A 25271-nucleotide genomic window follows, 5' to 3' on the forward strand; every position below is an offset into this window, starting at 1 on the left:
TTCTCATTTTCATCCATAACGTTTAAAATATTTTCTTAGTTTAATCATTTATAGAGTGTTTAATTTTCGTTGTGAGTTATGACTATACAGCATAAGGTGTTCTGGCAATTAATAGTTTTGTCAGTTATGTCACGCAACTGTTTAGCCGCAAGATCTGAGTTTTCAATGCCTAACGGGAAAGAGAGCAAACTGGATGATGTGGTATGTACTATGTGATCATAACCTTTAGGATTTGAAGTAAGGAGTTACATGATGTGGATCAACTACAGAACACAGCTATGTAAGCCTCACACAGTGCAAGCTACTGCCGAAATAGTGTTTACACACTTAACCTATTTTATATACTATAATGGAGTTGGTTCGGCATAAGAGATTCTATATTTTAAAATAAGACATTTAAGCTTAGCTTGGTTTTAAATTGGTATATCCTACTTCAAAAATCAATTATTAACAAACAGTGCGATTCCACTATTATTATTTTATTAAACAACTGGCTACAACTTAAACTGTGGAGGAAATAAATGTCTACTTCTATTCCCAATTAATGAATACTGAAGTAGAAATCCCAAATATATGGACCAGCTGTTGCAAGTTCTTGTCAAAATTCAGAGAAAGTGCTGCTGTAAAATTGTATTTTCTCTTAATGATAGTTGATGCAACATAAAATGTATAGTAGTTCACCATAGACCACCATAGGAGTTTGGCCTTGTTATACAGATAGTGTACTTAAAAATACTATTAAGGTAATTGACTCTGACGCGACTAAACTATGTTATTTCAATTATTTAACTGGCCATAACGTTATAAGTTACTTTTATCTATGGTCAAAAGTGTTACCTTTGAAATTTCAAATAGAATCTTACGGATATTATTTCACTAAATAACATAGTTTTGAAAAACTTATAAAACACATCAAAGATCTCATTGTAGCAGCTAATCAAAAGAAAGCAGTTGACATTTAAGTAGTTTATTCATTTTAAGCTATTGAAAGTCCCATAAACCAAAAACTAATCGTACTTAAAGGGTATAAATTCTCGTAGTTTGACGATTGTGTGATCATTTGTAAAATGAATTTACGAAACAAGTTACATATGTACTATCGCAAAAGTATATACTCAGGAATTATTCTATAACTAGGTATACTATACAACGTCTAGAACGAATCAGGCGAAGTATGAAATAAAGCTAATCATATACTTTGCCTAGTTTTTCAGTGGAATGCCCATTGGCACTTCAGGTGAAGTATAAAATACGATGTCGTAGGAACTTTAAAGACTTTTGTTTCCTTGTTCACATTGTCTTACATAATCTAAAATAAACTAACCTGACCTAATCGTATACAAAATATTCTGTTAGTCCTAAAGGCTTTTTGAATTTTTTTATTTATTTTTAGGCAAACGCCAATGTAATTTTAAATAAACTCACCTAGCTATACACAGCATATTTAAATATTGTAAAGTAAACAGTTTCTATAATTTTAAACATGTAATTTAGTTAGTATAGCGTGAATATTCTGTAATATTATGTAAAGAGGACAATAAAGAGAGTTTCATTTAATTCCATTTGAACATTAAAAAGAATCACTTTACCGAATTGTTTAATTACTTTACAGCACTAGTGTGGTTAACAGACCAATGTGGCTTAAGGATTGAGAGAAAAAAAGTTTAAATGACGGTCACAAAAATGATGACATCATGGCATAGGCCTGCTCGGAATGCTGTACGTATATAATATAATTTCCTCACAGGTGTCTATGGTGAATCGCTGGAACTATAACTTGGAACCGCATAGAGTGACTACAGCTGACGGCTACGTTTTGACAGTATTCCGCATTCCAAAAAAGGATTCATCCAAATACCCGGTTTACTTACAGCATGGCCATCTTTCTTGTGGGGCTGCCTTCCTGGCGAACCAAAGAAGCTTAGGTAGGCCACTAGAGTCAAATTATATATACGTATAAATACAAAATTGACGATAAACTACTTTTAGCATTGTTTACCTCTATTACTGATTGAGAAAGGTGACATGTAAATAAAAAAATTTACTTTCGAAAAAATGTATAAATGAATTACTGAGGTAAGCCCCGGCTAGCTGAGGCGGAGCCCTAAAACGCTGTGTAAGGTTCCATTTTTTTTTTTTTTTTATTGTTATCGTTTATTTTTAACAATACTAATAATGATCTATATCTTTTTAAAGGTGAGATCCTACTTCAAAACTTAAAACAAACAAAATATTTAATATTATTTACGTTTACAGTCTCTGTTTTTACTGAGAGCCAACTGTTTTGGCGTTGGTTTAGCATTGGCCTCAGATTAAACACTGCTGATGCCATTTCACATTAACTGCAACCTGGCTTGCAGTAAATTTCTTCTGGATATCATCTGCTTAACACAAATAAAACCAATGCGAACAAGCAACCAACATTGAAAGGCCAAGTATGAAGAGTCCTATATTTAACAGTGCATAATTTTGACAATTTCAATTAACAAAGAGTATCTAATAGTAGTTTACGCAAAAATTTAAGACACGAGCCTTGGCGAGTGCCTTAAAAACTACTACGCGAGCTGCGTACACTACTTTACCTACGACCGTTTTTTAATTACTAAAAATCTGGTTTTTTATTACTAACAATCACTACTCATAACTTCCTAGGGAGGTTATGTTTTCGTTTATTGTCATTGTCACTGAAAGTGACTGTATAATCAGCTGATTTCATGTAATTACGTGTTTGTAAAACTTTGTTAAATAATACGTTACTTTTTCAGACAATAGGTTCTGCTAGCAGCATTCTTACCATAAATACTGTATCAGGTACAATTAGGGAAATATTGCATATATTTTGGACAACTGAATAATATAGTGAAACAGTTAATTTACAGTTAGATCTCAGCATCGAATATGTGGTCCACAACGAGTTGGGTGAAAAAGTGGTTAAGAGGTTTTCAAAATAAACCAAAAGAACATTTTCATTTATCAATTTAACCTTATTTTGTTTCGTCCATTTAATGAATCGCTGGTATGTAATTGCATATGGTACCTTTGTTTTGATTTTGGTGGCAAAATATTAGCACAAACTGTTTGTGCTCCCATTTCTATCTCGTCAACATTACTTTCACTAACTGATATTTTAATACCAACCTTCATTTAACTTCCACCAACTTAGGTTAAGAATACGCGAGTATCAACAGGAACAAGCCGGATCAACAATTAACATTGTCAACTGAACAGCTGATTAGTTGACGTTCGAAGTATTACAATTGTACTTCTTTTCTCTCAATCCTTGAACCTCATTGGTCCGTTACCCGTGTTGATATGAGAAAAACTATGCTGTTATGAAATGAAACTATGCTGATATGAAAGTAAACAGCTGTTAAGTGAAACTTTTCAATTCTAAGAACTGAACTGAAATGGCGTTTTTTAAAGCAGTCGTAGGTAAAGATATTTACAATTTTTATGAAGTACTTACAATTTGTATGTAGTACTTGGTTCTATAATTAAAACACGACGTGTTAGTTTTATGGTATCAGAATAGACGGTTTTGTGTGATTTAAACTATATTTCTTATTTCACACAATTCTTCTAGTGTATCACCTGTTCAACAATGATCACGATGTTTGGGTGGGAAACGCGAGAGGAACTCAGTTCTCCCAAAAACATCAGCGTTTTGATACAAACAGCGCTAAATATTGGAATTTCAGGTAAGGCAATTTAACGAGATTACATTTTGGAAGCAGAAATTCGGATCTCTAGCTAGATATCGTTAAATGAGTAACCAGTGAAATACATTTGATTTTCAATAATACTTACATAAATTAGCAGTAAGTATTATCTTGACATTTTAAAACCATTTTTCCTAATTTGCATAATTTTATTTACCTAACAGTAAGTTTTAAACTTAACCCCATATCTTCTTATATCATACAAACTCATAAGTGTGTAACTAAAATCTTAAAAGAACATTTTGGAAGCTATATTTACGGACACAAAACCGCTCTTTGCAAAATCGGTATGTATTAAAACAGACAGAAAGAACTCGATCCTAAAGTTTTGACAATGTACTGATAATGTAGTGTTGTGGAAATCGTGTTATTTAAAAAAATCGATCCCCAAAATGCAGCCTTGTTCAACCTCAAATTGAATTCTTTCAACAGAGTTAGCTTACAGTTCAAACTGTAGCTTCAAAACTGTCGGAACGAAGCTAATTGTTTCTACTAAAACTATGATGTATAGGAGAATATTACACAACACCGTTTTACGATTGGAAAAAAACTATTTGAGAAAAATGTCGGACTATTCCCCAATAATACCTTAAAACACAGTTTTATAAAATGTCCTATGTAATCCCATGGCATCTCTTAAATGTTAAATGTGTGCAGTTTTCACGAAATGGGCAAGTTTGACCTCCCAGCAATTATACAGTACATCACTCACACCACTGGCAAATCCAAAGTGCACTACATCGGCCACTCTATGGGAACCACAATGTTTCTGGTTATGGGATCCTTGCTCCCCGAAAACCTGGTACTCGTAGACACTGTAACTTTCCTGGCTCCCGTCGCGGTACCCAAGCACTTGACGGCGCTGTCATCGTCCCTAAAATGGAACATTGCTAACTTCGCCACGGTAAGTTAATCAACTGGTGGAAATTTGTAGAAAATGTTCCTTTGAAATATTGTTTATTTGGCGAGAGCACATATTGTGTGACCTTTTTTGAAACTGAATACGAATAAAGATTGAGTGTTGAGTAATTCAGATGTTTGATGTAGTTTTAGAGCTAAATTAGTTTCTTTAGCCGGGCGTGGTTCATTAAAAGCCAATCTAGGACAAAAAAGAACCATGAAAATCTTACTTTATTTTGAAGGTGTATAACAGTTTTTCTCTTCTAAATGCTCGGTTTTAAGCTACTTCCAATTTTACTAAATCGCATAAAGAGTACTTTTGAACACGTTTGGGTTATTGAAATCCCAAGAGAGCTGGCCTGGTATGAGGCTATTAAAAACTATACACTTTTCACGATTGAATTGACAACATATTCCATGTAATAATCTGATTTGAATTGTTTAGAAAACTTTACCGATGATTGGTGTTTCCAAACATGGACAACACACTTGGATCGCAAAGCTCAAGCATAATATTTGTGGTTCAGACAAACTTTACGGTGGTCTATGCAGGGTATTGACTGGAACACGAAAGGAAGAGGAGATAGTTGTAAAACGTGTGAAAAGTGAAACCGATGAAAACTCTGCAGTAGAAGTAGTACATACAGTTGTAAGCTCCAGCAAGTTTGATCGAGTAAGTAGTTTTATAACATTGGTATTTGGTATTTGGTAATGAAAAGTGTCAGTCACAAAATATTCCCCACGATGAAGCTTAATTTGAGTGACACTGTGGATAAGTTTATGTATAACTAGCAGAGTACCCGTCCTTCGTACGGGGTTGGAATATAAGTATAAAATGCTTATTGCAGTTATACTCAAGCTTTGAGTTTGCAATAAGGGAGGACACAGTTTGATAAAATTTGCTCTTTTAAATTTACAGTATTCTATAGTATTACACATCTACCATAGCCATAATGTAATAACCATAACCATAATACTCCTCAATCCAATTTGAGTTTAAAAATTAAATGTTAAGGAATAACTAAACAAATTCAACTCATAGCATTGTTGCTATAGTTCGCTGCAGAAAATGTGATTGAGTACTCTTTTCATGGCACATCATGGAAGACCCATCGCCATTTTCTGCAGATTATTAAAGCAGGTAAGAACGTTTAACAAGGAATTATACGAAGTGATAGCTTCATATTCTGTTTGTTTCTTCAAACATCGGAGTAGCCCAAATTCACACATATTTGTTCAAAATGGTGTTGATTCTCATGTTTATCAGAAACTAAATATTCATCATTTTTGAAGTTTTACGGTCAAACATGCATTTTAATTAATTGTGTTTTGGCCTCTCGGGCCCTAAAATGAAAATATACAGGGTCCCTCCATTTCGGGGTTTCTAAGACTATCTAGGTGAGTGCTTCTTCCAATGATAACATTGAAATGTGCCAAAACATAATGTCACTACAATAAGTTTCTGAAAAGTTTGATCTGATAATAATTAATTTTAAAACTCTTAAACAAGGGTTTTGGAAACTGGTTACTGAATTTAAATTGTAGCCTAAAAGATATTCTATAAGGTTACTTCAATATTCAACATTTTAAAAACTAAATACAATAAATAATTATCTAAATAATTATCAGGAGATTTCTTATGGAACTATATCGAAAACTTTGAATTCCAACCCAACTGGCATAATACTTTTCACATTTGACCATGCAAAGAAGTCTGTACTTGAAGTAAAAACACCTATTGAATTAGTTGTAAGGCTGTTTATAATTCAAGCTACATTTTCAGGAAGGTTCCAAGAGTTTGATTATGGAAAAGATAATCCAAATGTGTACGATGGAAAAACAAAACCGTTTATGTACAAACTACAGAATATAAATAAACGAATATATCTGCTTTCTGGAAAATTGGATACCATAGCTCGACCAGAGGTTTGACCATATCTTTAAGAATGGTATCATCTTAGTTATATGAATGACTTAACAACAAGTACCTCACGTGGTGGGTTTTTTTTTTTCAACACCAACCAACCAATTTATGTTTTTATAAAGCAAAAAGGTCTGTAGAAACAACGACATGACACAGACAAATATTGTTTCCTAATTAAAATTAGGGCTTCTTTAGTTATGCTAATTGGTCAAGCACAAATGTTGATGTCCCTCCGAGATATCCTGAAAGCCACGACGGCAAGACCAGGTGGGAGAGACCTGGGAGAAACGGGAATTTGGGTTTCCCTAAAGCGGGTATAGATGTGAGGGCTTATAGTTTGTATTCAAAAGGTTGATTTCATCACACACAACAAAGCTGCACTATATCTCAAATATCCCCATGTAGGCTATACTAAAGAACTTATCCAAAACAATGCTTTTATGAATTTCACAGAGTTCAATTGAGGCCAAATTAATATTTTTTAAATATACCATTGATCAAGTACAAAAGTTGCCCGAGCACACGTGTCGATTTGCGAAAAGACCATCAATGTAAACAAAATGTAAAAAATTGGTACATATTTGACATATGATTGTCTGAGTATTACACATTTATTGTTTAGATATAAAAATAAAGCTAAAGATACAAAATTTTACTAATCGAACCTACAGATGGTTTGCTCAAACCTGGTAATTCGGTTTACAAATCCTGCATAGTGTTAGACAGTGCAGGATGTTTATATCTAAGTACTAATAATCTTTTTAAGGAGGGTTTCCGAAAGAGATAACGCTGCAGTGAGAAAGGGAGTTTTAATTTCGGGCTTATCCTAACTTCGCGCAGTGGTCAGAATTCTGTCAAAACCGACTGTCCAACTCCGCGCGGTGGTCACTTCGGGTACCTTGCGGCACATGTCCAACTCCGCGCGCTGGTCAATTTTGGCGCTCACCACCCTGACTGCTGAGAGTTTGTATTAGAAATTGTTATAAATGTACATAATTTACAACTGTACGAAGCCCCAGTATTTAATAAAATAAAGTTAGCCAGTACTATATTTTTAATTTGAATTGACCTATCATTAACCTAACCTAACCAAACCAAACCAAACCTGACCTGTCCCATGAATAAAGTAGTTATGAACAAATAAAAGTGTAACATTACTTTTGGGACACAAGGTATATATAGAACATGTCATATCTCACAGAGAGCACAAGTACAAGTATTGATGGGTAATCCTTCACCCTGACGGCTGGCCGTTGTAGCTTTTAAGATAGTAGACCCTGCGTCACGAAGGAACGCATTGAGGTCTGGTTTCCGCCAATGAACGTATTAGACAGGAACAGCATTAGAAATTAAAATTGTTTTGGAAAATTCCTTTTTGAGAGCCGTGGCCCAGAATATCTATACGTTAATTCAATTTATCATTGACTTAGAAAAGTGCCAGTAAATTTCTTATCCTATATATTAAAATGAAAAGCCTATTACGGCGTGTTTCATGTTGTTTAATTTTGATTGAGCTTAAACACGTTACCGCTTTTTCGTATGAACTTTTTCAGTTCTCAAAATGTATGCTTCTACCCTTGAGGACTAATTATGTTTAATAAATAAACAATAATTTGGAAGAACTTTACTGATTACTCTTACTTTAACTCTATCTTATAGTGCAAATTTTTTTTTTCTGAAGTAGATATCCTATTACATTACACTATACCTGCTGTAACAACATTTTTATTCAAATTTGACAGTTCCATGAGGCACGCACAGATGCCAATATCAAACCTAAGTTGCTCCATTAGTTTCTGATGACAACTGTGGTTGGATAAGGTAATCATAATTATTTTATCAATATATTCCAACCAAGGGTCACAATGAATAACATTAGTTTCTGTTTCTGTGATAGATGATGTGTCATAAAATATTACATTGTTCACAATTAAGTTGTCCTTTTAGTCCAGCTTTGTTAATACATTGTGTACTATACACTGTGTACTATACAGAAACCACTTCTTAATATCCACTGAAGATGTCAGTGGTGGAATAAATAAACTATGTTCAATTTAGTCTACAGGTTTAACACAATAATGGAGTGTCTACTTCTACCAATACCTAACTTACTTTCTGTATTTTCTACAAAGATGTTGGCTTTGTTTGTTTAAGGACGTGGATTGGCTAGCCGTTCGTCTAAATGATCCCTGGTTGATTAAAGAAGGGTTCGAAGATTTCGACCACACTGCCTTCAACCAAGGGCGAGGTATCGATAGGGTGCTTAAAACTGTTGAAGAAATCATAGTAGCCTCTGAACAGGACAGGGTTCCAGATTTGCCAAAGGATTTTGTAGTACGGGATTCGAATATCGAATATGAGTCAAAAGAAGAAGAAGAACACCAAATACCAGACAAATTTAGCTTTTCCAAATTATTCCGAAGAAATTATGATAAGAAGGTTGACAACGGTGAGTACAAAACTACATAGCACCAGTGTATCCAATTTGATATTTCAAAACAGATATTTTATTTGATATTTTGTTTACTCCACTTAATTATTCGGATAATTCATTTTGGAACAGTCGCTTGAATGCCTCTCATCTCTAACTTTTATTCATTGATAATAAGGATGTTTGGTCTGCTGTTTTCCAAATAATGGGTTTTGTTAATAGGATTTTTCCAGTTGAATGTCTATTCCTGAAGACAGTTCTGTTTTAGTTGTTCCTCGAGTGGTTCAGTTATAAGCAAGAATAAATTTGTCAAATAATTTATGAAGATTCACTTTTTTAGTTTCCTGTACTGTTTACAAACATCGCTTGTGATTTATCATATAAAATTGTTAACTACTGTGTTTTTACTTATTTGATGATTTTTACGGAGATTTAATTGGGTGATATTAAAGATAATGTCAGAACATACACTTTTTATGGTATAAAATTCGAAAAATCTATTATAAGATACGAGATTTCTAAAAATAGGATTTACCTTCGTAAATCCAGCTCAAATGGTGTTACTACGTTGGTTACGGCCGTTTCGGCATTACAATGCCATCGTCAATTAACGAAATCTCGGCTGAAGTAGAGTCGTTGAAGTTAAAACACATAACACACACGAACAATACGAATAACATTTAAACATTTTATAAAAACGATCAGGCCTGTCGTACTAACTGCATCGGTTGCCATGTCCCTTTCCGATTGTTGTGACATTTTTCGTTCAAAATGTTCGTCGACAGTTTTGTATGGTCGCGGCACTCTTTTCTTTTGGGCATGTGTCTATGACGACTCTTCACAACCACATAGATAGGGAGGAATTATTGTCGTTTAGCGTTCAACTTATTATCGAATCGAACCTTAATGTTCGGCACCATCGTTCGAAACGTGGACCAGAATCTCCTGATATTACTAATTTATAGGTATTTAAACTTTATGCAGTTTAAAAGTTTCTTGACGTCTAAAACAGATTAATGAAACAAAGAAATATTCTCGTAGTTACTTAAATATAGGTAATTTTCAAATTAAATCCAAGCAATTCCCCGCAAACCTATCAACGGTACATTTTATTAACCGGTCTTTTAATCTGACAAATAAACAAAACCAACACTCGCATTCCAGCGAGGAAGGTTCTCAATCGAATTCGAGATGGACCATCAATGAAGCATTGACATGGCACGAATGTAACCGCCTTCTTTCATTAGGCCAGATCTGATATTGGAGGCTTGAATGGACCAGCCTGAAGCAACGCCTGTCTTGTCTGAAATCTTGTCGATCGCTAGCAACTTCAGCGTTTTGAATTCTATATTTAATATATTAGTTTGTAAACTAGTTTTGATTAATGTCCTAATTAAAAAATACACGTATAAAATGAACCCCCGTAATGGGGCTGAGTAAAATTGATATTAGTAATAGGGCAGTGACAGATGTTATATTTTCTAGGTATAAGAGTATCATTAGGTTCTTGCGTTGTAAATTGATTTCATATAGTTCCGTTCAATATTAATTAGCATTAGAAGTCATAATTTATTTGTCTTTGTTTTGTATTGAACAAATGTTTTATTTTTATTTTTTTACAATGAGAAGAACCAGAGCTGATTCAGTGGAAGTTAAACAACTACACATTCATTTTGTTAAAGAGAATGATAAATGTTCAAATATATTTATTACATTTAGTATCAGAGTTAAATCAGCTTTGTTACTTATTGTAATAGTTCTTGTGATTCAATTAAAATTCTCACTTCTTGGTTAAGCTTTGATTTGAAAGACTCCTTGATAATATCGTACTAATTGTGATTCCAATCTACACATTGAAACTACCTCACCAAAAGATTTTTGGTTTTTTTTCATCACACAAGCACTGTTTTGTACACTCAACGTAGGTGGAAGAACTTAAGGTGACACAGTACTCCCTATCCCGCCCATTTTAAAATGACAGTTTTTAGGTACACATAACTTTTACAAATATTAACCTATCAACTTGACATTTTTGTACCAAGTTTAATACATTACTACCAACAATAATGTGAAGCAAAAAAAGTTTTTGAGCAAAATTAAATCGTTAGTATGATTTTAAAAATTGCATAAAATATTTTGTAATTTTTAACATAAAATAATTTTTTATTTCAAAGGTTTTTGGTTGTCATGGAAACTGATTCGTATTATTGTTCCTTATCATATGAGGAACACACACACCAATTCTTATTGAAATTGGATTATAATTGAGGAAGAAAAGTGTACCTGACTAAAAACCACTTGACTTTCGGAAAACGACAAAAGTACCACCTGTCACGGGTAGTAGTAGGGCCCTTGGGCATACTAAAGTAAGAGTGTATAAAAGTGGCTGTATAGCTTAAAACAATTTTTTCTTCCATAATATTTGGTATGTACGTGTTCAGGAAAGTGTGTTCAAAAACTAAATAGTAAAAAATGTTTTAAAAAATTTTAAATTTGACGGCGTACCCTCTGCGTCTTGATTAGTAGTAGGACCTTGGACATGCTAAATTAGGCTGCAATAGTTTATAGAAGTAGTTGAAAATTTTAAAAATAATTTTTTTCTTCCTTAATTTTTATCATCTACGTTTTCAAAAAAAGTCCGTTCTACAAAACTAAATAATAAAAAAAAATTTTTTAAATTTATATTTGAGTACTGTGTTACCTTAAATTCAGCTGCAAAATGAAATTTGTATGAACAAATTGCCTCCACATTTAGAGTATACGGTATTTAATATTTAAGTGTTTGTGAGCTTTTACATATTGGACAAAAACATATTGTAAAAGTATGAAAATATAGTTAAATCGCATGAGTCCAATGTGTCTGTTTTACTTTCGCTTCATTGTAGGACCTTAGTCCAGGTGATGAAACTATGGCGTTGCCTAGGACATATTTTATATTTCCAGTCGATTATTACTGGAGTGATAAACTCAACTCTTTGTGAGGCCAAGTTTATCTACTCCGCGCAGCTAAACAATGTACCATCTCCGTACGTTTAAGGCGATTTACATGAGCGCATCTCCCGCGCTTTGCACGGCAGCTAACCACGGGCGAGCAGATTCCGCGGGTAATATATGTGTTTAGAGGGTGTTAACTCGCGCGTTTACAGGTGCAGGTGCAGCTCAATTGTTCCCAAGTGGGATAAATCATGCAAGGATCATACCAGCTGCATTCCGAGCCGCCTGGCTGACTACACAGCTTGCACCTAGGCGCTCGGAGGGAACAAGACGTCGCAGTTTCTACGTGTTACACATATATATATTCCACATTGATTTATACAAGCACCTAAGTTTACGGAGTAATTTACAAACTAATGACATTGATTCCTATAGTGTGGTGTTGAAGATGGAGAGTCATAATAGTTACATTTGGCCAATTTATTCATGTTTTCGGATGTATGTTATGATGAAATCCCAACCCCTACGTTATTGAGGATTCTCGGTACGGTGTTAATAGATGTAGAACTTAATCTATATTGACTGTATAGGTTGAAACCAGTACCCGAACAGTAAGATCTCCTGACATTATTAAGTTTTAATCTCTTGTTTATAGTATACTTGTGTCATGTGGCAGAATCATCGGACATTATTCCACAGTAACCTTTAACCAATATCTGTCTCCTGACATTTCTCCATGCAATTCAGACCAAGCTTTTGGTTTATGTAAAAGGTTTGTTCGCACAGTTTATTGTGAATGTTTGCGTTTTAGTCCAGTCAGCAGGTAGTTTTAGATGGAAAAAGGTCGGAAGTTAATGAAACTTGGGGATGTTGTTCAGGGATGATAAATCAACATTTTCCCAAGTTTTGGACCTGGAGGACCCTGTGGAAAAAAGATGGTGGGAGAAAAACTTCAAAATTTTGGACACTTTTTTTTTTTTTTTTTTTAATAACTTTTTTCCCTTACTTCCTACCGAAAAAGCATACATTACACTTTTGTAGAGCGTTAAATTTCCTACAGTTCTACAGTTCAAACACGTTTGTACAATAATTTGTTACCGAGCAATAGTATTTTTATTTTAATATATTTTAAAAAATACATCAAAGTATGCAAAAAAGCAGATTTCAAGGTCCAAAACTTGGGAAAATGTTGATTTATCATCCCTGAACAACATCCCTAAGTTTTATTAACTTCCGACCTTTTTCCATCTACCGCCTTATTTTTCTACCTGCCGACTGAACTATTTCATGTTATCCTGGTTTTATCACGCCAGAGTCATACAAGCGAAATTCACTATCAGATCAGATTAGAGATGAAAATCAAGACGTAATTTGTTGACTAGTTGAGTAATTTATATGCTAAACTAAGTGTTAAAAAAATCCTTACAGGTAGAAAAAATAAATTTAAATGTGGTTTTGTATGAAATTAATTATGATGAATATCAATAAACAAAATTCATTCAACAAGATCCTCATCAACCAATCCTCGAAGATCACATTTCAGAAGGAGACATGTAACCTCGAGTCGTCAGAAGATAATATATCGAACAGTTTTGTAGAACGTCCCCAAATTATCGGCGATTGTTTGACGCTATGGGAGTCTATTATTGTAACAGGAAGATTGTGCCATTACCCGAACCTAGGGGACTCCCAATTTCCTATTTTACTGCCCCAAAGACCGACAGAGCACGCTCTAAGTATGGTGATTAACTTTGACGTCCAAAAAACTCAGTTTATGGGGGACATTTAGTCCGGGTATTATTTCGGCAGACAAGGTAGTCGAGAGGTTTTCATTTTTGTGGAATACGTTTTGTGTGCTTTTTTCTGGATTGAAAATGTCGAATTAAATTGTGTTAGGGTGGGTATGAACTAGAAAAATTAAGAGGTCTGGGGATTATATGATGAATGTAAGAGTTTTTTAAGCCTTAATACTCTTCTAAAATATATATTTTTGGGCGTTATTTCAGTGGAATTGCCGTAGATTTTATTATATTTTACACAAGACATTTTGGCATAGGTACCAAAATTACGTAATATCTCGAATATTTTTTTTTTAACTCCTTAATTCAGCATTATTTATTTCCTATTAAACTATCTATTACTGTAACGATTCCAAAATATGTTTCCTGGACTAATCTTGGCTTTAATTTTTTCCTCACTCAAAAAATTGCATGATATTCTGTCCCCATTGTAATTGTTAGGTACCTTTTCAATTTTTGGAGTTGATTTTCAATGTTTAATGCACAAACAACAAAGTTTTAGCAAAAACATTGAGCAGTTGTCGCTCTAGGTAGATATTTTATTAGACGTAGTAGATGCTGCAAGTTTGTGAAGTAACGCTGGATTAGTGGTCTATATTAAAGACGTTCATACCGTGGTCCAGACCAGATAGGTCATCCACAATACAACCCAGTATACATATAACTAAGAGATGTGTATGATCTAATTTCTCTATAAAATTATAAGATAAACTGCACTCAGAAACCATGTTAAATAATTGAACTTAACCCTACAAGTTTACAAATTTGAAAACAATATTGTGTGTTGCTCATCATCTTACTCGTTTTACATTGTTAGCTGATCAACAACATTTCTCCTCATAACTCAATAACGAGTCAACCAAAACTATTGTATTTTTGTCCTTCTAGCCCTACTTTGTATATTCTACTCTACATCCCGAAACGTCTAATGGGTGGAGCGTTCAAATCTGTAAACTATGGAAATTCCAGCCTAAACACTCGAAGGCGGGTCGCAGGTAGCTCGGTCCTCCTCTGTTATTAACACTAATAAATTGAGTTGAGTTTTTGCAGGTGTTATCTGATCTGATGGAGCGTCGAAGGAATGAGACGGACAATAATGTGTCGGAATGGAAAAGGGGCGAAATAAATTGACAGGGGGGTGTGGGGGGGAGGGTTGTACAAGACGTCGGTCTGTCGGCAACATCCAACAAAGATGACAAGATATAAAGTACTCACCCTTGGACCCGCCAGGGTTTGTGATATTCTGGGTAAAATTGGTCCTTTTGAGAAATCCTGTTTAAGAGGGAAATCTAGATCTTAAATACAAATTAGCTTTGACTCATATAGCTTTTGGAGACTTAGTAAAGCACAAAAAGGATAATAGTTCACTCTCTGACTTGTACGAGGTTTCAAACTATTTTAAATAGTGTTGTGACTTTCGCTCACTGCAAAGCCAAGAAGCTCTCTATTGATAGTTCATCTGGCATGATGATCAATGGATCACAACGTGGACTAAGGTATTGTAATATTTATTTATCATACGTACCTATTCAGAAAATAACACTATCATAAATGTATATAAATCACGAAAATTAGAACAGAAGCGGCATAGATCATAAACATAAATAAATTACTTAACTGGTCAGAATTCTATACTAAAAACATTTGCATGGTCCCATTTAAGTAATGTCAATAAAATATTACTTTGGGGCCAGTAGCATTATTTGTTTATGTTTATGATCCATGCAATTTCTGTTCTATTGTTCGCGATATAAAGTAATTAATGACAAACAAATTGTTGTATCGTTTTCGTCATTACTTTTCAATAAAGCATACATTTTTAAAAGCTCGGTTGCGTTGCTGATTTGTAGTATGGTATTTATAAAGTCCTCTATTATGCATATAATTTGTTCTAATGACAGAAAAACGTGCCAGAAATGTATTGACAGTTGAATTAAGTAACGGGCGAGTCTAGGTGAATACCACATCATCTGTGTTGTATGTAGCACTGTTGTCTCCCATCAGACTGGCAGTGATTGACATTCTTGATTATGGAGTTCGGTGTAAAAATCACAATATTGTGTATGTATTACTTTTTTGACAAGCGGAACGAAGAAATCATACTATGGATAAAATAGAGATAATCCATGGAAGTATCGATATATAGAAAACAAAGCAGTCTTCATTCTGTTGTAGAGTATAACACTTCGCTTAATAGCGTCACATAAGTTTGATATTACTCTTGTTCCAACAATGCAGTCTTAGCTAGGAGAATAATGTTAGGATTTGGTATTTTCTGGCCATATAGACTGCTTACGTAAAATTTATCTGGTAATTTCAGTCTTTATACACGTTAAACTATCAAAATAAAAAATACTTCGAGTTTAAATACATTGTGCAGCTGTCGATTACAGTTTGATACGTCTACATCAACTTATTATCCAAGACAGACTGAATGGTCGATTATCCACTGCATCTTTTATATCATATCAATTATTAAGGTACCAATAAGTCAAACGTAGGGCACGTGGCCTATAACTAATACTGTAGATTTAAACTAGATCTAACATATCCATTTTGCACGCAAATGATTACTGTAGCAAACTCATGCGTCGATGTATTTACGACAAACGTTGGAATTGGGGTTTTTTACCCTCCCTCTTCCACTACCTGTGTTCTGTGTATACACTGACGATGGAGTTTCTTCTACACTGTTTTAACGTATACTTACCAATCCTAATAATCTGACTTAATCTTCCTGAAACGATCTTTCAAAACAGACAGCACAATTAAGCTAGACGACTTTACCCAAAAAAGGTACGAAATGAGCATCTCTCAAGTATGTATTATCTGGCCGTCCACATTGTCCACGTGAATGCGCATCTTCCCGCCAATATATGTAGATTTCCCGCCATTGCTTAAGTGACCGACGATTACATATGAGGCCTAATGCCACCCATCTGTCACATGCTGGCCCAATACACCGATGACATAACTTGGATAAAAATGACTTTACATGAAATCCCGCAGTTGATTCAAATTCGTTATATAAGCTGGCATTAAAATGTTCGGGTCTTACAAAAGTGCGCCCGTGCCGCATGCAGACAAATAAACGCTTGATCTGAAAGTATAGTTGGTGTAGAATGTGTCTTGACTGTTAGCTTATGAGGCAACAGCCTACTTGCAGTGGTTGGTTTGAATTTTGGTAGTGGAGTAACTTATAAACAAAATACATGTAAACCTTTTAAAATACAAGTTTCCAAAATATTTGTTACATCTCAAAAAACTCTTCGTTAGGGAATAGCCCTTGTCAAACCTGTCGTTGCCTAGATTACTGTCTAATCTAATACTGAAGTGATATCTAAGTGATAATGCTGCAGCCCCTAGGTCTAGCCTGAAGTAATGTGAAAAACAATCCCAGGTTCGTGTCTAGCATCCTAGGGAAAAAAATACTGAAGGGATGCACTTGTTAAACAGTTTTCGTTGATAGTTTCTTCTGCGACAAGATTCCAAGAAACCTCAAAGAAGACATAAAACATTAAAGCTGGGATTTTCTATGGCTTGTGAATATCTCATACTGGCTTGAAATCCGCCTTGAAGATTTATACAGCTACAAGCTTGTAAACTTGCAATAAACTTGTGTATATTTGTTGGTCTTTTATATAATTTATCCACCACATTTTGTTAGTGATAAGCTATTCAAGGAATCGAATTTATCAAACCAACTAATCTGGTGCTAGACTAAAAAAATTGCTTTTATAAGCGTTAGCGTTGCCAATATAGTGAAATTAACAATACGCAAAATATATTTTTAACATAGTTTAACCATTAACCATAACTTAACTTATCACAAACTCAACAATAATTTCCATATCTCGAAGCTTACAGAAGTGAAAGAAAAAATGGGATATTCCACAATACCTATTTGAAAAAAAACAACAAACATTTTAGATATTAAAATAGTATATTCCATCACTAGGGCCTAAAGTGACTTTTTTCGACCCGAGGTCAAGTTTTACGATCGAGGCGAAAACGAGGTCGGAAAATTAGTGAGGGTTGAAAAGACACTTTTTTGCCCGTGTGGCGAACTATATTTTTTGTCGTATTGTACCATTATTTGAACAATCTATGTGACAAAATTAAATGGTTTTAATTTAAAGCAACCTCTCAAAACTACTTCTTAAGTGTTTTCGATTTATTTGCTAATGGAAACAAGCTGCTGTTTAGTAAGTGATTCAATCGTTTCGTTTATTACGATTGTCTTGTTGTACATTATCCTACTATCGATATGACAAACTATTTACAATAAGGTAACAATAACCTTTAATCGATTAAACAATCGATACATAATTTCGATACATGCGATTGTTTACAATCGAAATCTACAACTGAGTTGGCAACCGCTGATTTTTACTCCCTTGGGGCTAAAAACGAAAAAAAATGCCACTTTAGACCCGCAACGCATGCATTTAAACGGCTGTTTTTGCTACAGTATGACGAAAAAGGGCATATCACTACTCCTAAACCTAAAAACTGATTGTTCCAACGATTTTTAAGAACATTCCCATAAGAATTCTTTGAAAATTCTGTCTTCTTTGAAATTTGAAGATTCTTTTAAGAAAAGTTCGCAAAATTGTAAAAGGATTGCAATGCTGATCCATTCTCTATAGCCATATAACCTAATAACAACAATTTGCAGATCTCGCTGTTTGTGAACAATTGAAAACACTAAATCTCTTCTTCCTATTCTTGTGGAACTAAGTTCATTTCATTTCTAATTCTTTGCAATTACCTCTTGAAACAAATACGATCTATAAAATAGACAACAATATTACCACACCGACCTCCAAACTCGTCCCAACGATCGCCTATAACAATTTCCGATCAACATAATGTGTGCGGGCACAGTAGCTACAGCTAATTATCAGCTACCAGCTAGAAGCTAACAGCTACCGAACGTCTCTCGGTCAAGAGCTGTTTACTATGCATACCACGGCTCCGAGTGATTACTTCCAAACGAGACGCCATAGTCTTGTCCATTCAAAACTTGCACCTTCCAGCTCCTCCCACACCTCGGCCTGGCTACCGGACATACCTGGAGTGGTCTGCTACGGGACTGAGAAGTAAGCGGACCTGTGGAACTGAGAAGTCATTCATGTATTTTCACTGAGTAACTAAGTCAGGGGCGTCATTTGGGGGGAGAAAAAAATATCCTGGGCTAGAGAAAAAAATATGCTGTACTAGCCAATATACAAATATTTTCTCCTGTCAAATCCTAAAAAGCACAGCAGACAAAAATCTGTATATTCTTGTACAGTAATTTGAAACAAAAATTATTATTGTTTTATTGTCTTAGATAGGACATTTTTAGTTTACATAAATTAGTAGTTTTGTTATTCATTTACTTTTTCTGTTTGGTGCTGTACGATAAACCACTTACTTCTAGTTTATATATATACATAAAAATTCAGATTTTTTAGAAGCATCGCTTTGTCATTTACTTTTATGAATTATTCAAGCATCAAAATTATACATGTGTATAAATTTTACGTAATTTATTTTGAACATTGTAGACTACCAATTTAATATAGATAAATAGAACCTTTTGTACTTTTGTGTCAAATTATTTTATTGGTGATAAAATTTGATTTGCTTTTAAGTCCTTAAATACTTGTATTTTATTTAAAAACCAAAATAAACTGTTATAAACTATAGGCTATGAACAACCGTATTCATTGCTAATTGTTGTACAAGAGAAATTGGTCATGAATCTAATAACAAACATAATATTAATACATCATGGAACTATTGATCACATTTCTTAGATGACTAACTTAAAATTATTGTGTTTCTGTCTGTTGTCAATAATTCTTAGTTTCATTAACTTTCTGCCTAAATTTAAATAAATTTTACTCATATTTCTTTTTTTATTTGAAGTGCTTTTGACAATTAAAAAAGCTTAAACCCCTCTTTTTTTGTTTCAAAACTGCTAAATTTACCGGGGGGACCCCCGAACCCCCAATACCCCCCATTTCCCCCGGTGTTTGCCCCCCCCCCCCAAGGATTTGGTGAAATGACGCCACTGAACTAAGTAGTTATAGTAATAGCGATGAGAGTGCAGGATTGCTTTCATCATTTTATCACTCCATTATGGAAGCGTCTCATTTACATGTGAAAATTGAGTTTGTTGATTATGACTGCAAAATTTGGGTAGAACGTTAACTGAATGAGATTTTGTGTAACTTAAATAGTGCTGGCTAAGTCAGTTGTTTCTTTGGTAATGTCCATTTTAGTTCATTAGCCCAATTTAACAAGGACCACTGGATCCAATTACTAATTGAACTAAATGCAACATAAGTTTTTAAATTCGAATCCTTGTACATATCATAAAATCTACCATCATATCAGTTATTTAATTTTGGTCAACTTAGCACACTGAAATGTTTCCAACATGAAACACAACACACAAAATTTACAATGAGGCAAAAAGTCCTCTTGTATTATTCAAAGTTAGGGTTTATGTACAAAAAATTACATAATCATCCCTCACGAGTTGATCTTTCGGCCTAACAATGCCAACAGTTTTTACCCTGAACTCCTAAAATCCTCTTTATCACTTCTCAACATTTCCTTTTGGGTAACGAACAAATATCATATTCCAAATTATTTTGAAGTTCCACTTTTGGAACCTAATCTACCTGCTGTGAATCACAATTCACATCCACGATCACAATTCATCAACAAAACCACAAATTTTCACAGCTAACGAAATGTGTCTCGGCACAACGTTTCGTCACCGTTCTTTTTCCTCAATTCAGGCTTCTACTTGATTTGCTTTTCATAAGGGATTAACAAACTTGACTGATGTGTTTTCTGTCTCTCTCCGACCACGTGACTAGACACACGTGATCCGCGCCGGAAACAGTTCGTCATTCCGTCCGTGTCGCTATTCTTTTGTCTCAACATGATAACAGATAGATCTTCCATCCTTATCTTTTCATCACCTCGTCCTCGCTGAGCCAGCGGAAGCACGATCAGAACTAGACGTTATCTGTTTTGTATTCCGGTTCCGTCAAAGGAACACGATCCGGAGCACGGAAGTCGGATGTTCGAAAACATGGGAAATGTTGATGTTGAGTTTGGAAGATGTTTTCTACAGGGTAGAAGCATTGGGGAGGTGTTCTCAATAGAGTGGAAGCATTGGGGAGGTGTATTACTACCTATTATTATTATTATACTTATCATTGGGGAGGTGTTCTCAACAGAGTGGGAGCATTCGGGAGGTGTATTACTACCTATTATTATTATTATACTTATCATTGGGGAGGTGTTCTCAACAGAGTGGGAGCATTCGGGAGGTGTATTACTACCTATTATTATTATTATACTTATCATTGGGGAGGTGTTCTCAACAGAGTGGAAGCATTGGGGAGGTGTATTACTACCTATTATTATTATTATACTTATCATTGGGGAGGTGTTCTCAACAGAGTGGAAGCATTGGGGAGGTGTATTACTACCTATTATTATTATTATACTTATCATTGGGGAGGTGTTCTCAACAGAGTGGGAGCATTCGGGAGGTGTATTACTACCTATTATTATTATTATACCTATCATTGGGGAGGTGTTCTCAACAGAGTGGAAGCATTGGGGAGGTGTATTACTACCTATTATTATTATTATACCTAGAATTGGGGAGGTGATATTTATTTGAGTTGTCACCTATGTTTAAGGAAATAGTCACCAAATTTCTCTTACCTAGAAGTACTCGAAATATCCATAACCCAATTCATTTTGAATTTTCAATCCAACTACCCTCACAGCTTGACTCCAACACGCTTTGGTTTGTTGTTGTTTACGCTCAAAACCAAAACCACCCTTCAATGTACAGTCGACGCCGCTATTGTACGTCAACGTTCACCTCAGTTCCCCGCACGCCCGCGTGGCGCGCTCGTGTCGCCGCATAATTCAATTTATCCAACTCATCTGTTTTGGGCGCTTTCAATAAATCACAAACAGTGAAATAATTGGTACCGATATGAACGCCGCACGTATAATCACCAATTTGCCCACTTTTGTTTTCCTATGGGAAGATCCAGCGGCGTCCAATTTGTGGAGGTATGAATTGGATTATTATTTCTTTGTTTGGTTTATTGTTTTCGGTGGAGTACAGGAGACAATGTTGAGTAGAATGACTGTGATTGGGTTGTAGTTTCAATCGATTGGTGTTATCATTTGGTGTAAATTATGCAATGCAAATAATTATTTTGTCATTTATCTGATATAATGTATACAATATTTATTTATTTTATCAAATTTGTTTCGTTAATTCTAAGTGTAGGTAGATAGCTTTAATGGTCACACACATGTCATTATTAAGTTTTCTTTTTTTCACCTTTGGCCATCTGTAAAAAATAATTGAAATGTACAATGTAAAATTGTGTTTACTGTTAAATAAATAAATGTAGGATGGAATGTTTTTAGTTGGTTATTGACAAAAATGTCTTTAGTGGATTTATTTTTATATTTTCTAGTGTAACTATAAAACGGTAATCATATTTGTGTGTACTTGATTTAAAAAATGACCGATTGAAAATCTCTTTTGAAGTTCAATATTGGAGGTATTTTTCAAATGGGTGGTTAATATCAAATTATGCCTCGGAGACCTTACATTTTCAACAAGTCTAGTCAACACAGCTACTTAACACAGATAATAGAACAATTTTTTGTTTATTGTCTGTGATTATAGTCAGGATTGTCATAAACTAACTCAAGGGTATTATGCAAGAAAGTGCATATTTAGTTTGTTTTTACGTTGTATAGTTATTTGTGTAACTAGTGGTGAAAGTGGCACTTTGCTGCACACGAGACCAATGTTTACGCACGAGCCGCAGGCGAGTGCGGAATGATCTCGAGTGCAGCAAAGGCCTTTTTCACTCGTGTTACACATTATATTTTTCCTACAGTCACTATAAATCATATAAACAATTAGTCTTTCAAACACTATACAACACGTTTTTAGATTCAGCTGGCAACACAAATGGTGCCCTTAGAGAAAGTAGTACCCGCGGTCCGTATCACTCCGCTATTTTTCCTCGGCAAGAAATGTGCTCCGCGTTTTGAGAATATAGTTCCGTATGTTTTTGTAATTTAAAGTGGTTTCCGCGCCTAAAAAAATGCTTTAAATGTATTTTTTTGTTTATTAAGATCGTAGGAATGTTTTAAAAACGTTTAAAAGAAAAGTCCAGGAAGTTCAGAAATACCAAAACTATAAACACGAAATGACAGGTTAAATCGTAGTTATAATAGTCAATCAGCTGCTCATAGTATTATTATCTTTAAGTGTTGCCAACCTATTTCCGAGCGTACACGGATTACGTGCATAATAGAACCACGCTGTTTTGTGTTGTTTCGTTGGATTTCTGATGTGCGGCAAAGTATAAACCGTACGGCAAAGTATAAATATGCAGCAATTAGCAGCTTTCTGTACTATAAACAGTACAAGGAAGCCAACTTTTTCGGGTTACTGTAGGAAAAAGTACTTACATACCACAAGTATGCTTAGTTTTTCAATTTGACATTAATTTTAAACTGTAAGAGATTATAAGAAATTAATCTGCATTATACAAACAACATGGTACAAAAACACTTTATCCTCTTGCATTTTTCTATAAGAAGATACCTAAACAAAACTATCTCATCCATCCCATTTGACATGATTGTTCACAAGTATAACAGTTGGCCACGAGTCGTTACGTTTTGAAATATTAGTGATCCGCTGTCTTTAAACTCCCATTTGCAGCGTATTGTATCATCAGTGTATCCCTGCCACCCCCTCCCCCTCCCAAACAACAATCAGATATTGAATGACTCAGGGTTGGAACTGTGGAATAAAGCAACAATGAATGAACATATAAAATTTTCTAGTAATAAATATTAAATGTAGCCTATATTTGTGAGGAATAGGTTGGGGAAATGGCTACAGGAGAATTACATCAAAGTAATTATTGTTCATCAGATTAAAATTTCATTCAATACTGGAAATTAGGGAAAACTGAAAATCGGTGAGGACAAAGTGATCAGGGTCGTGATATTTCAGTGGGACGGTGTATTTTACTAAGGCAATAATTTCAAAAATAATTGTTCTTAATTTAATTTAATTCTAGAGACTAGTGAGCTTAATAATATTTTTCAGGTATTATCGTCGCAGTATTCCATCTAATTGTCCGTGAAACTCGATTGGAAGCTATACAAGATAATCGTCAACAAAACTAGATTGAAGATTGTACTAAAAAGTGCAGCATAGTAATATTTACCCAATCAAATACCGTAGCCAATGCGTGCACCGTAGCCAATGCGTAGTTGACAATGTCGTGTTCATATTATTACAGTTTTTATGAAACTTCGTTCTTATTTTTTTCTTTTACAACGTAGCAAAACATCGTACTGTGTCTAATTTGTTACTGAAAATAATCTTTTACACCCGTTTGTAATTTGAATTGTATTGTTAAGTATATTGTAACACCATTTTGTAGTATATTTTTAACTGGTCACACTACTCGAAACAGTGACTAGTTTCAATTTCTTAAAAATAATTGTATACTGTGTTTTGCTATATGGGAAATAAATTCACACATATAGTTAGCAAACACATTTTATTTTCATGTATTTCAGTTTCCCCCCCCCCCCAAAAAAAAAGTAATTCCTTTAAACATAAAGATTTTGCAAAGGCCAGTTACGTATAGGTGATGTAAGACGAACAATTTACCCTTTCTACCAACGAAATCGTAAAAAATACATTATTACTGTTACAAGGAGAGTATTGAAGCCTCTAAATGCATTTATAATTCATGAATATGTACGAAAAGAAATCATCTCTCGTCTCTAAAATGTACAATACGAGTACAATACATATTCATCCCAATTCAAAAATGTATATCTCAATCAATCCAAGACCTTGCCAAACGTTCGTCTATTTGAACCGTCAATTTTTCATCAATCGTATTGTCATCGGCCACAATTGAAACAACGTCAAAATGATGGATGTAAGACTGTAGAGGGTGGTTCACCATCAATCAGACCAAAACTACCCCAAGTCTCGCTTTTTGACCTCTTATATCGAAACATTGTACTATTGGTCAATGACAACTCACCCTCCCAATGTATCGTGTCCTGATATGTCTTCATCATATCACGATCACCCCCGTAAATCGAATCATCTTAGTTTACTGTTTATTACACCATTTCCTGGCCATTGGATATGGAGAAATAAATATTTCATACTTATCTTCCGCTGGGATGAAGGGTGCAAGGCAGGCTTGGATCTTGAGTTTTAGACTGTTTAAATTACAGGGGAAATAATTCTATTGGACCACAATGACGTTGATCAATTTATATTGAAATTTTATGATCTCGATTTAACAAATCTTGATAAATACACCATTATTCTATTTATAAATAATCTATCGACAGAATTTGTTCGTTAACATACATTAAAAGAATACATTGTAAAAAATACAATACTGTATAACTACAATATGAATACGGGTTTATGTATTAATTTTGAAATGTGTGGTAAATAA

The 25271-nt window shown here is 34.4% G+C and overlaps 1 protein-coding gene across 2 annotated transcripts; it reads left to right on the top strand.

Moving 5' to 3' along the window:
* The first annotated feature begins 107 nt into the window (after positions 1-107).
* Positions 108-9153, top strand: LOC128987990 (gastric triacylglycerol lipase-like). Of its 2 annotated transcripts, XM_054409152.1 has the most exons (8): positions 108-201; positions 1748-1925; positions 3584-3698; positions 4377-4623; positions 5065-5292; positions 5676-5760; positions 6403-6545; positions 8698-9153. In XM_054409152.1, the coding sequence occupies exons 1-8, from the start codon at positions 127-129 to the stop codon at positions 9010-9012; spliced, it is 1386 nt and encodes a 461-aa protein (XP_054265127.1). In that variant the 5' UTR covers positions 108-126; the 3' UTR covers positions 9013-9153. The 2 variants fall into 2 exon arrangements, with proteins under 2 accessions (XP_054265127.1, XP_054265128.1); XM_054409153.1 differs by lacking the exons at positions 5676-5760; positions 6403-6545.
* Positions 9154-25271: the final 16118 nt, after the last annotated feature.

The sequence above is a fragment of the Macrosteles quadrilineatus genome, unplaced genomic scaffold (genome assembly GCF_028750875.1).
Source record: "Macrosteles quadrilineatus isolate MER2022 unplaced genomic scaffold, UCM_ALF_1.0 Scaffold_2__2_contigs__length_208266976, whole genome shotgun sequence".
Classification (NCBI taxonomy): domain Eukaryota; kingdom Metazoa; phylum Arthropoda; class Insecta; order Hemiptera; family Cicadellidae; genus Macrosteles; species Macrosteles quadrilineatus.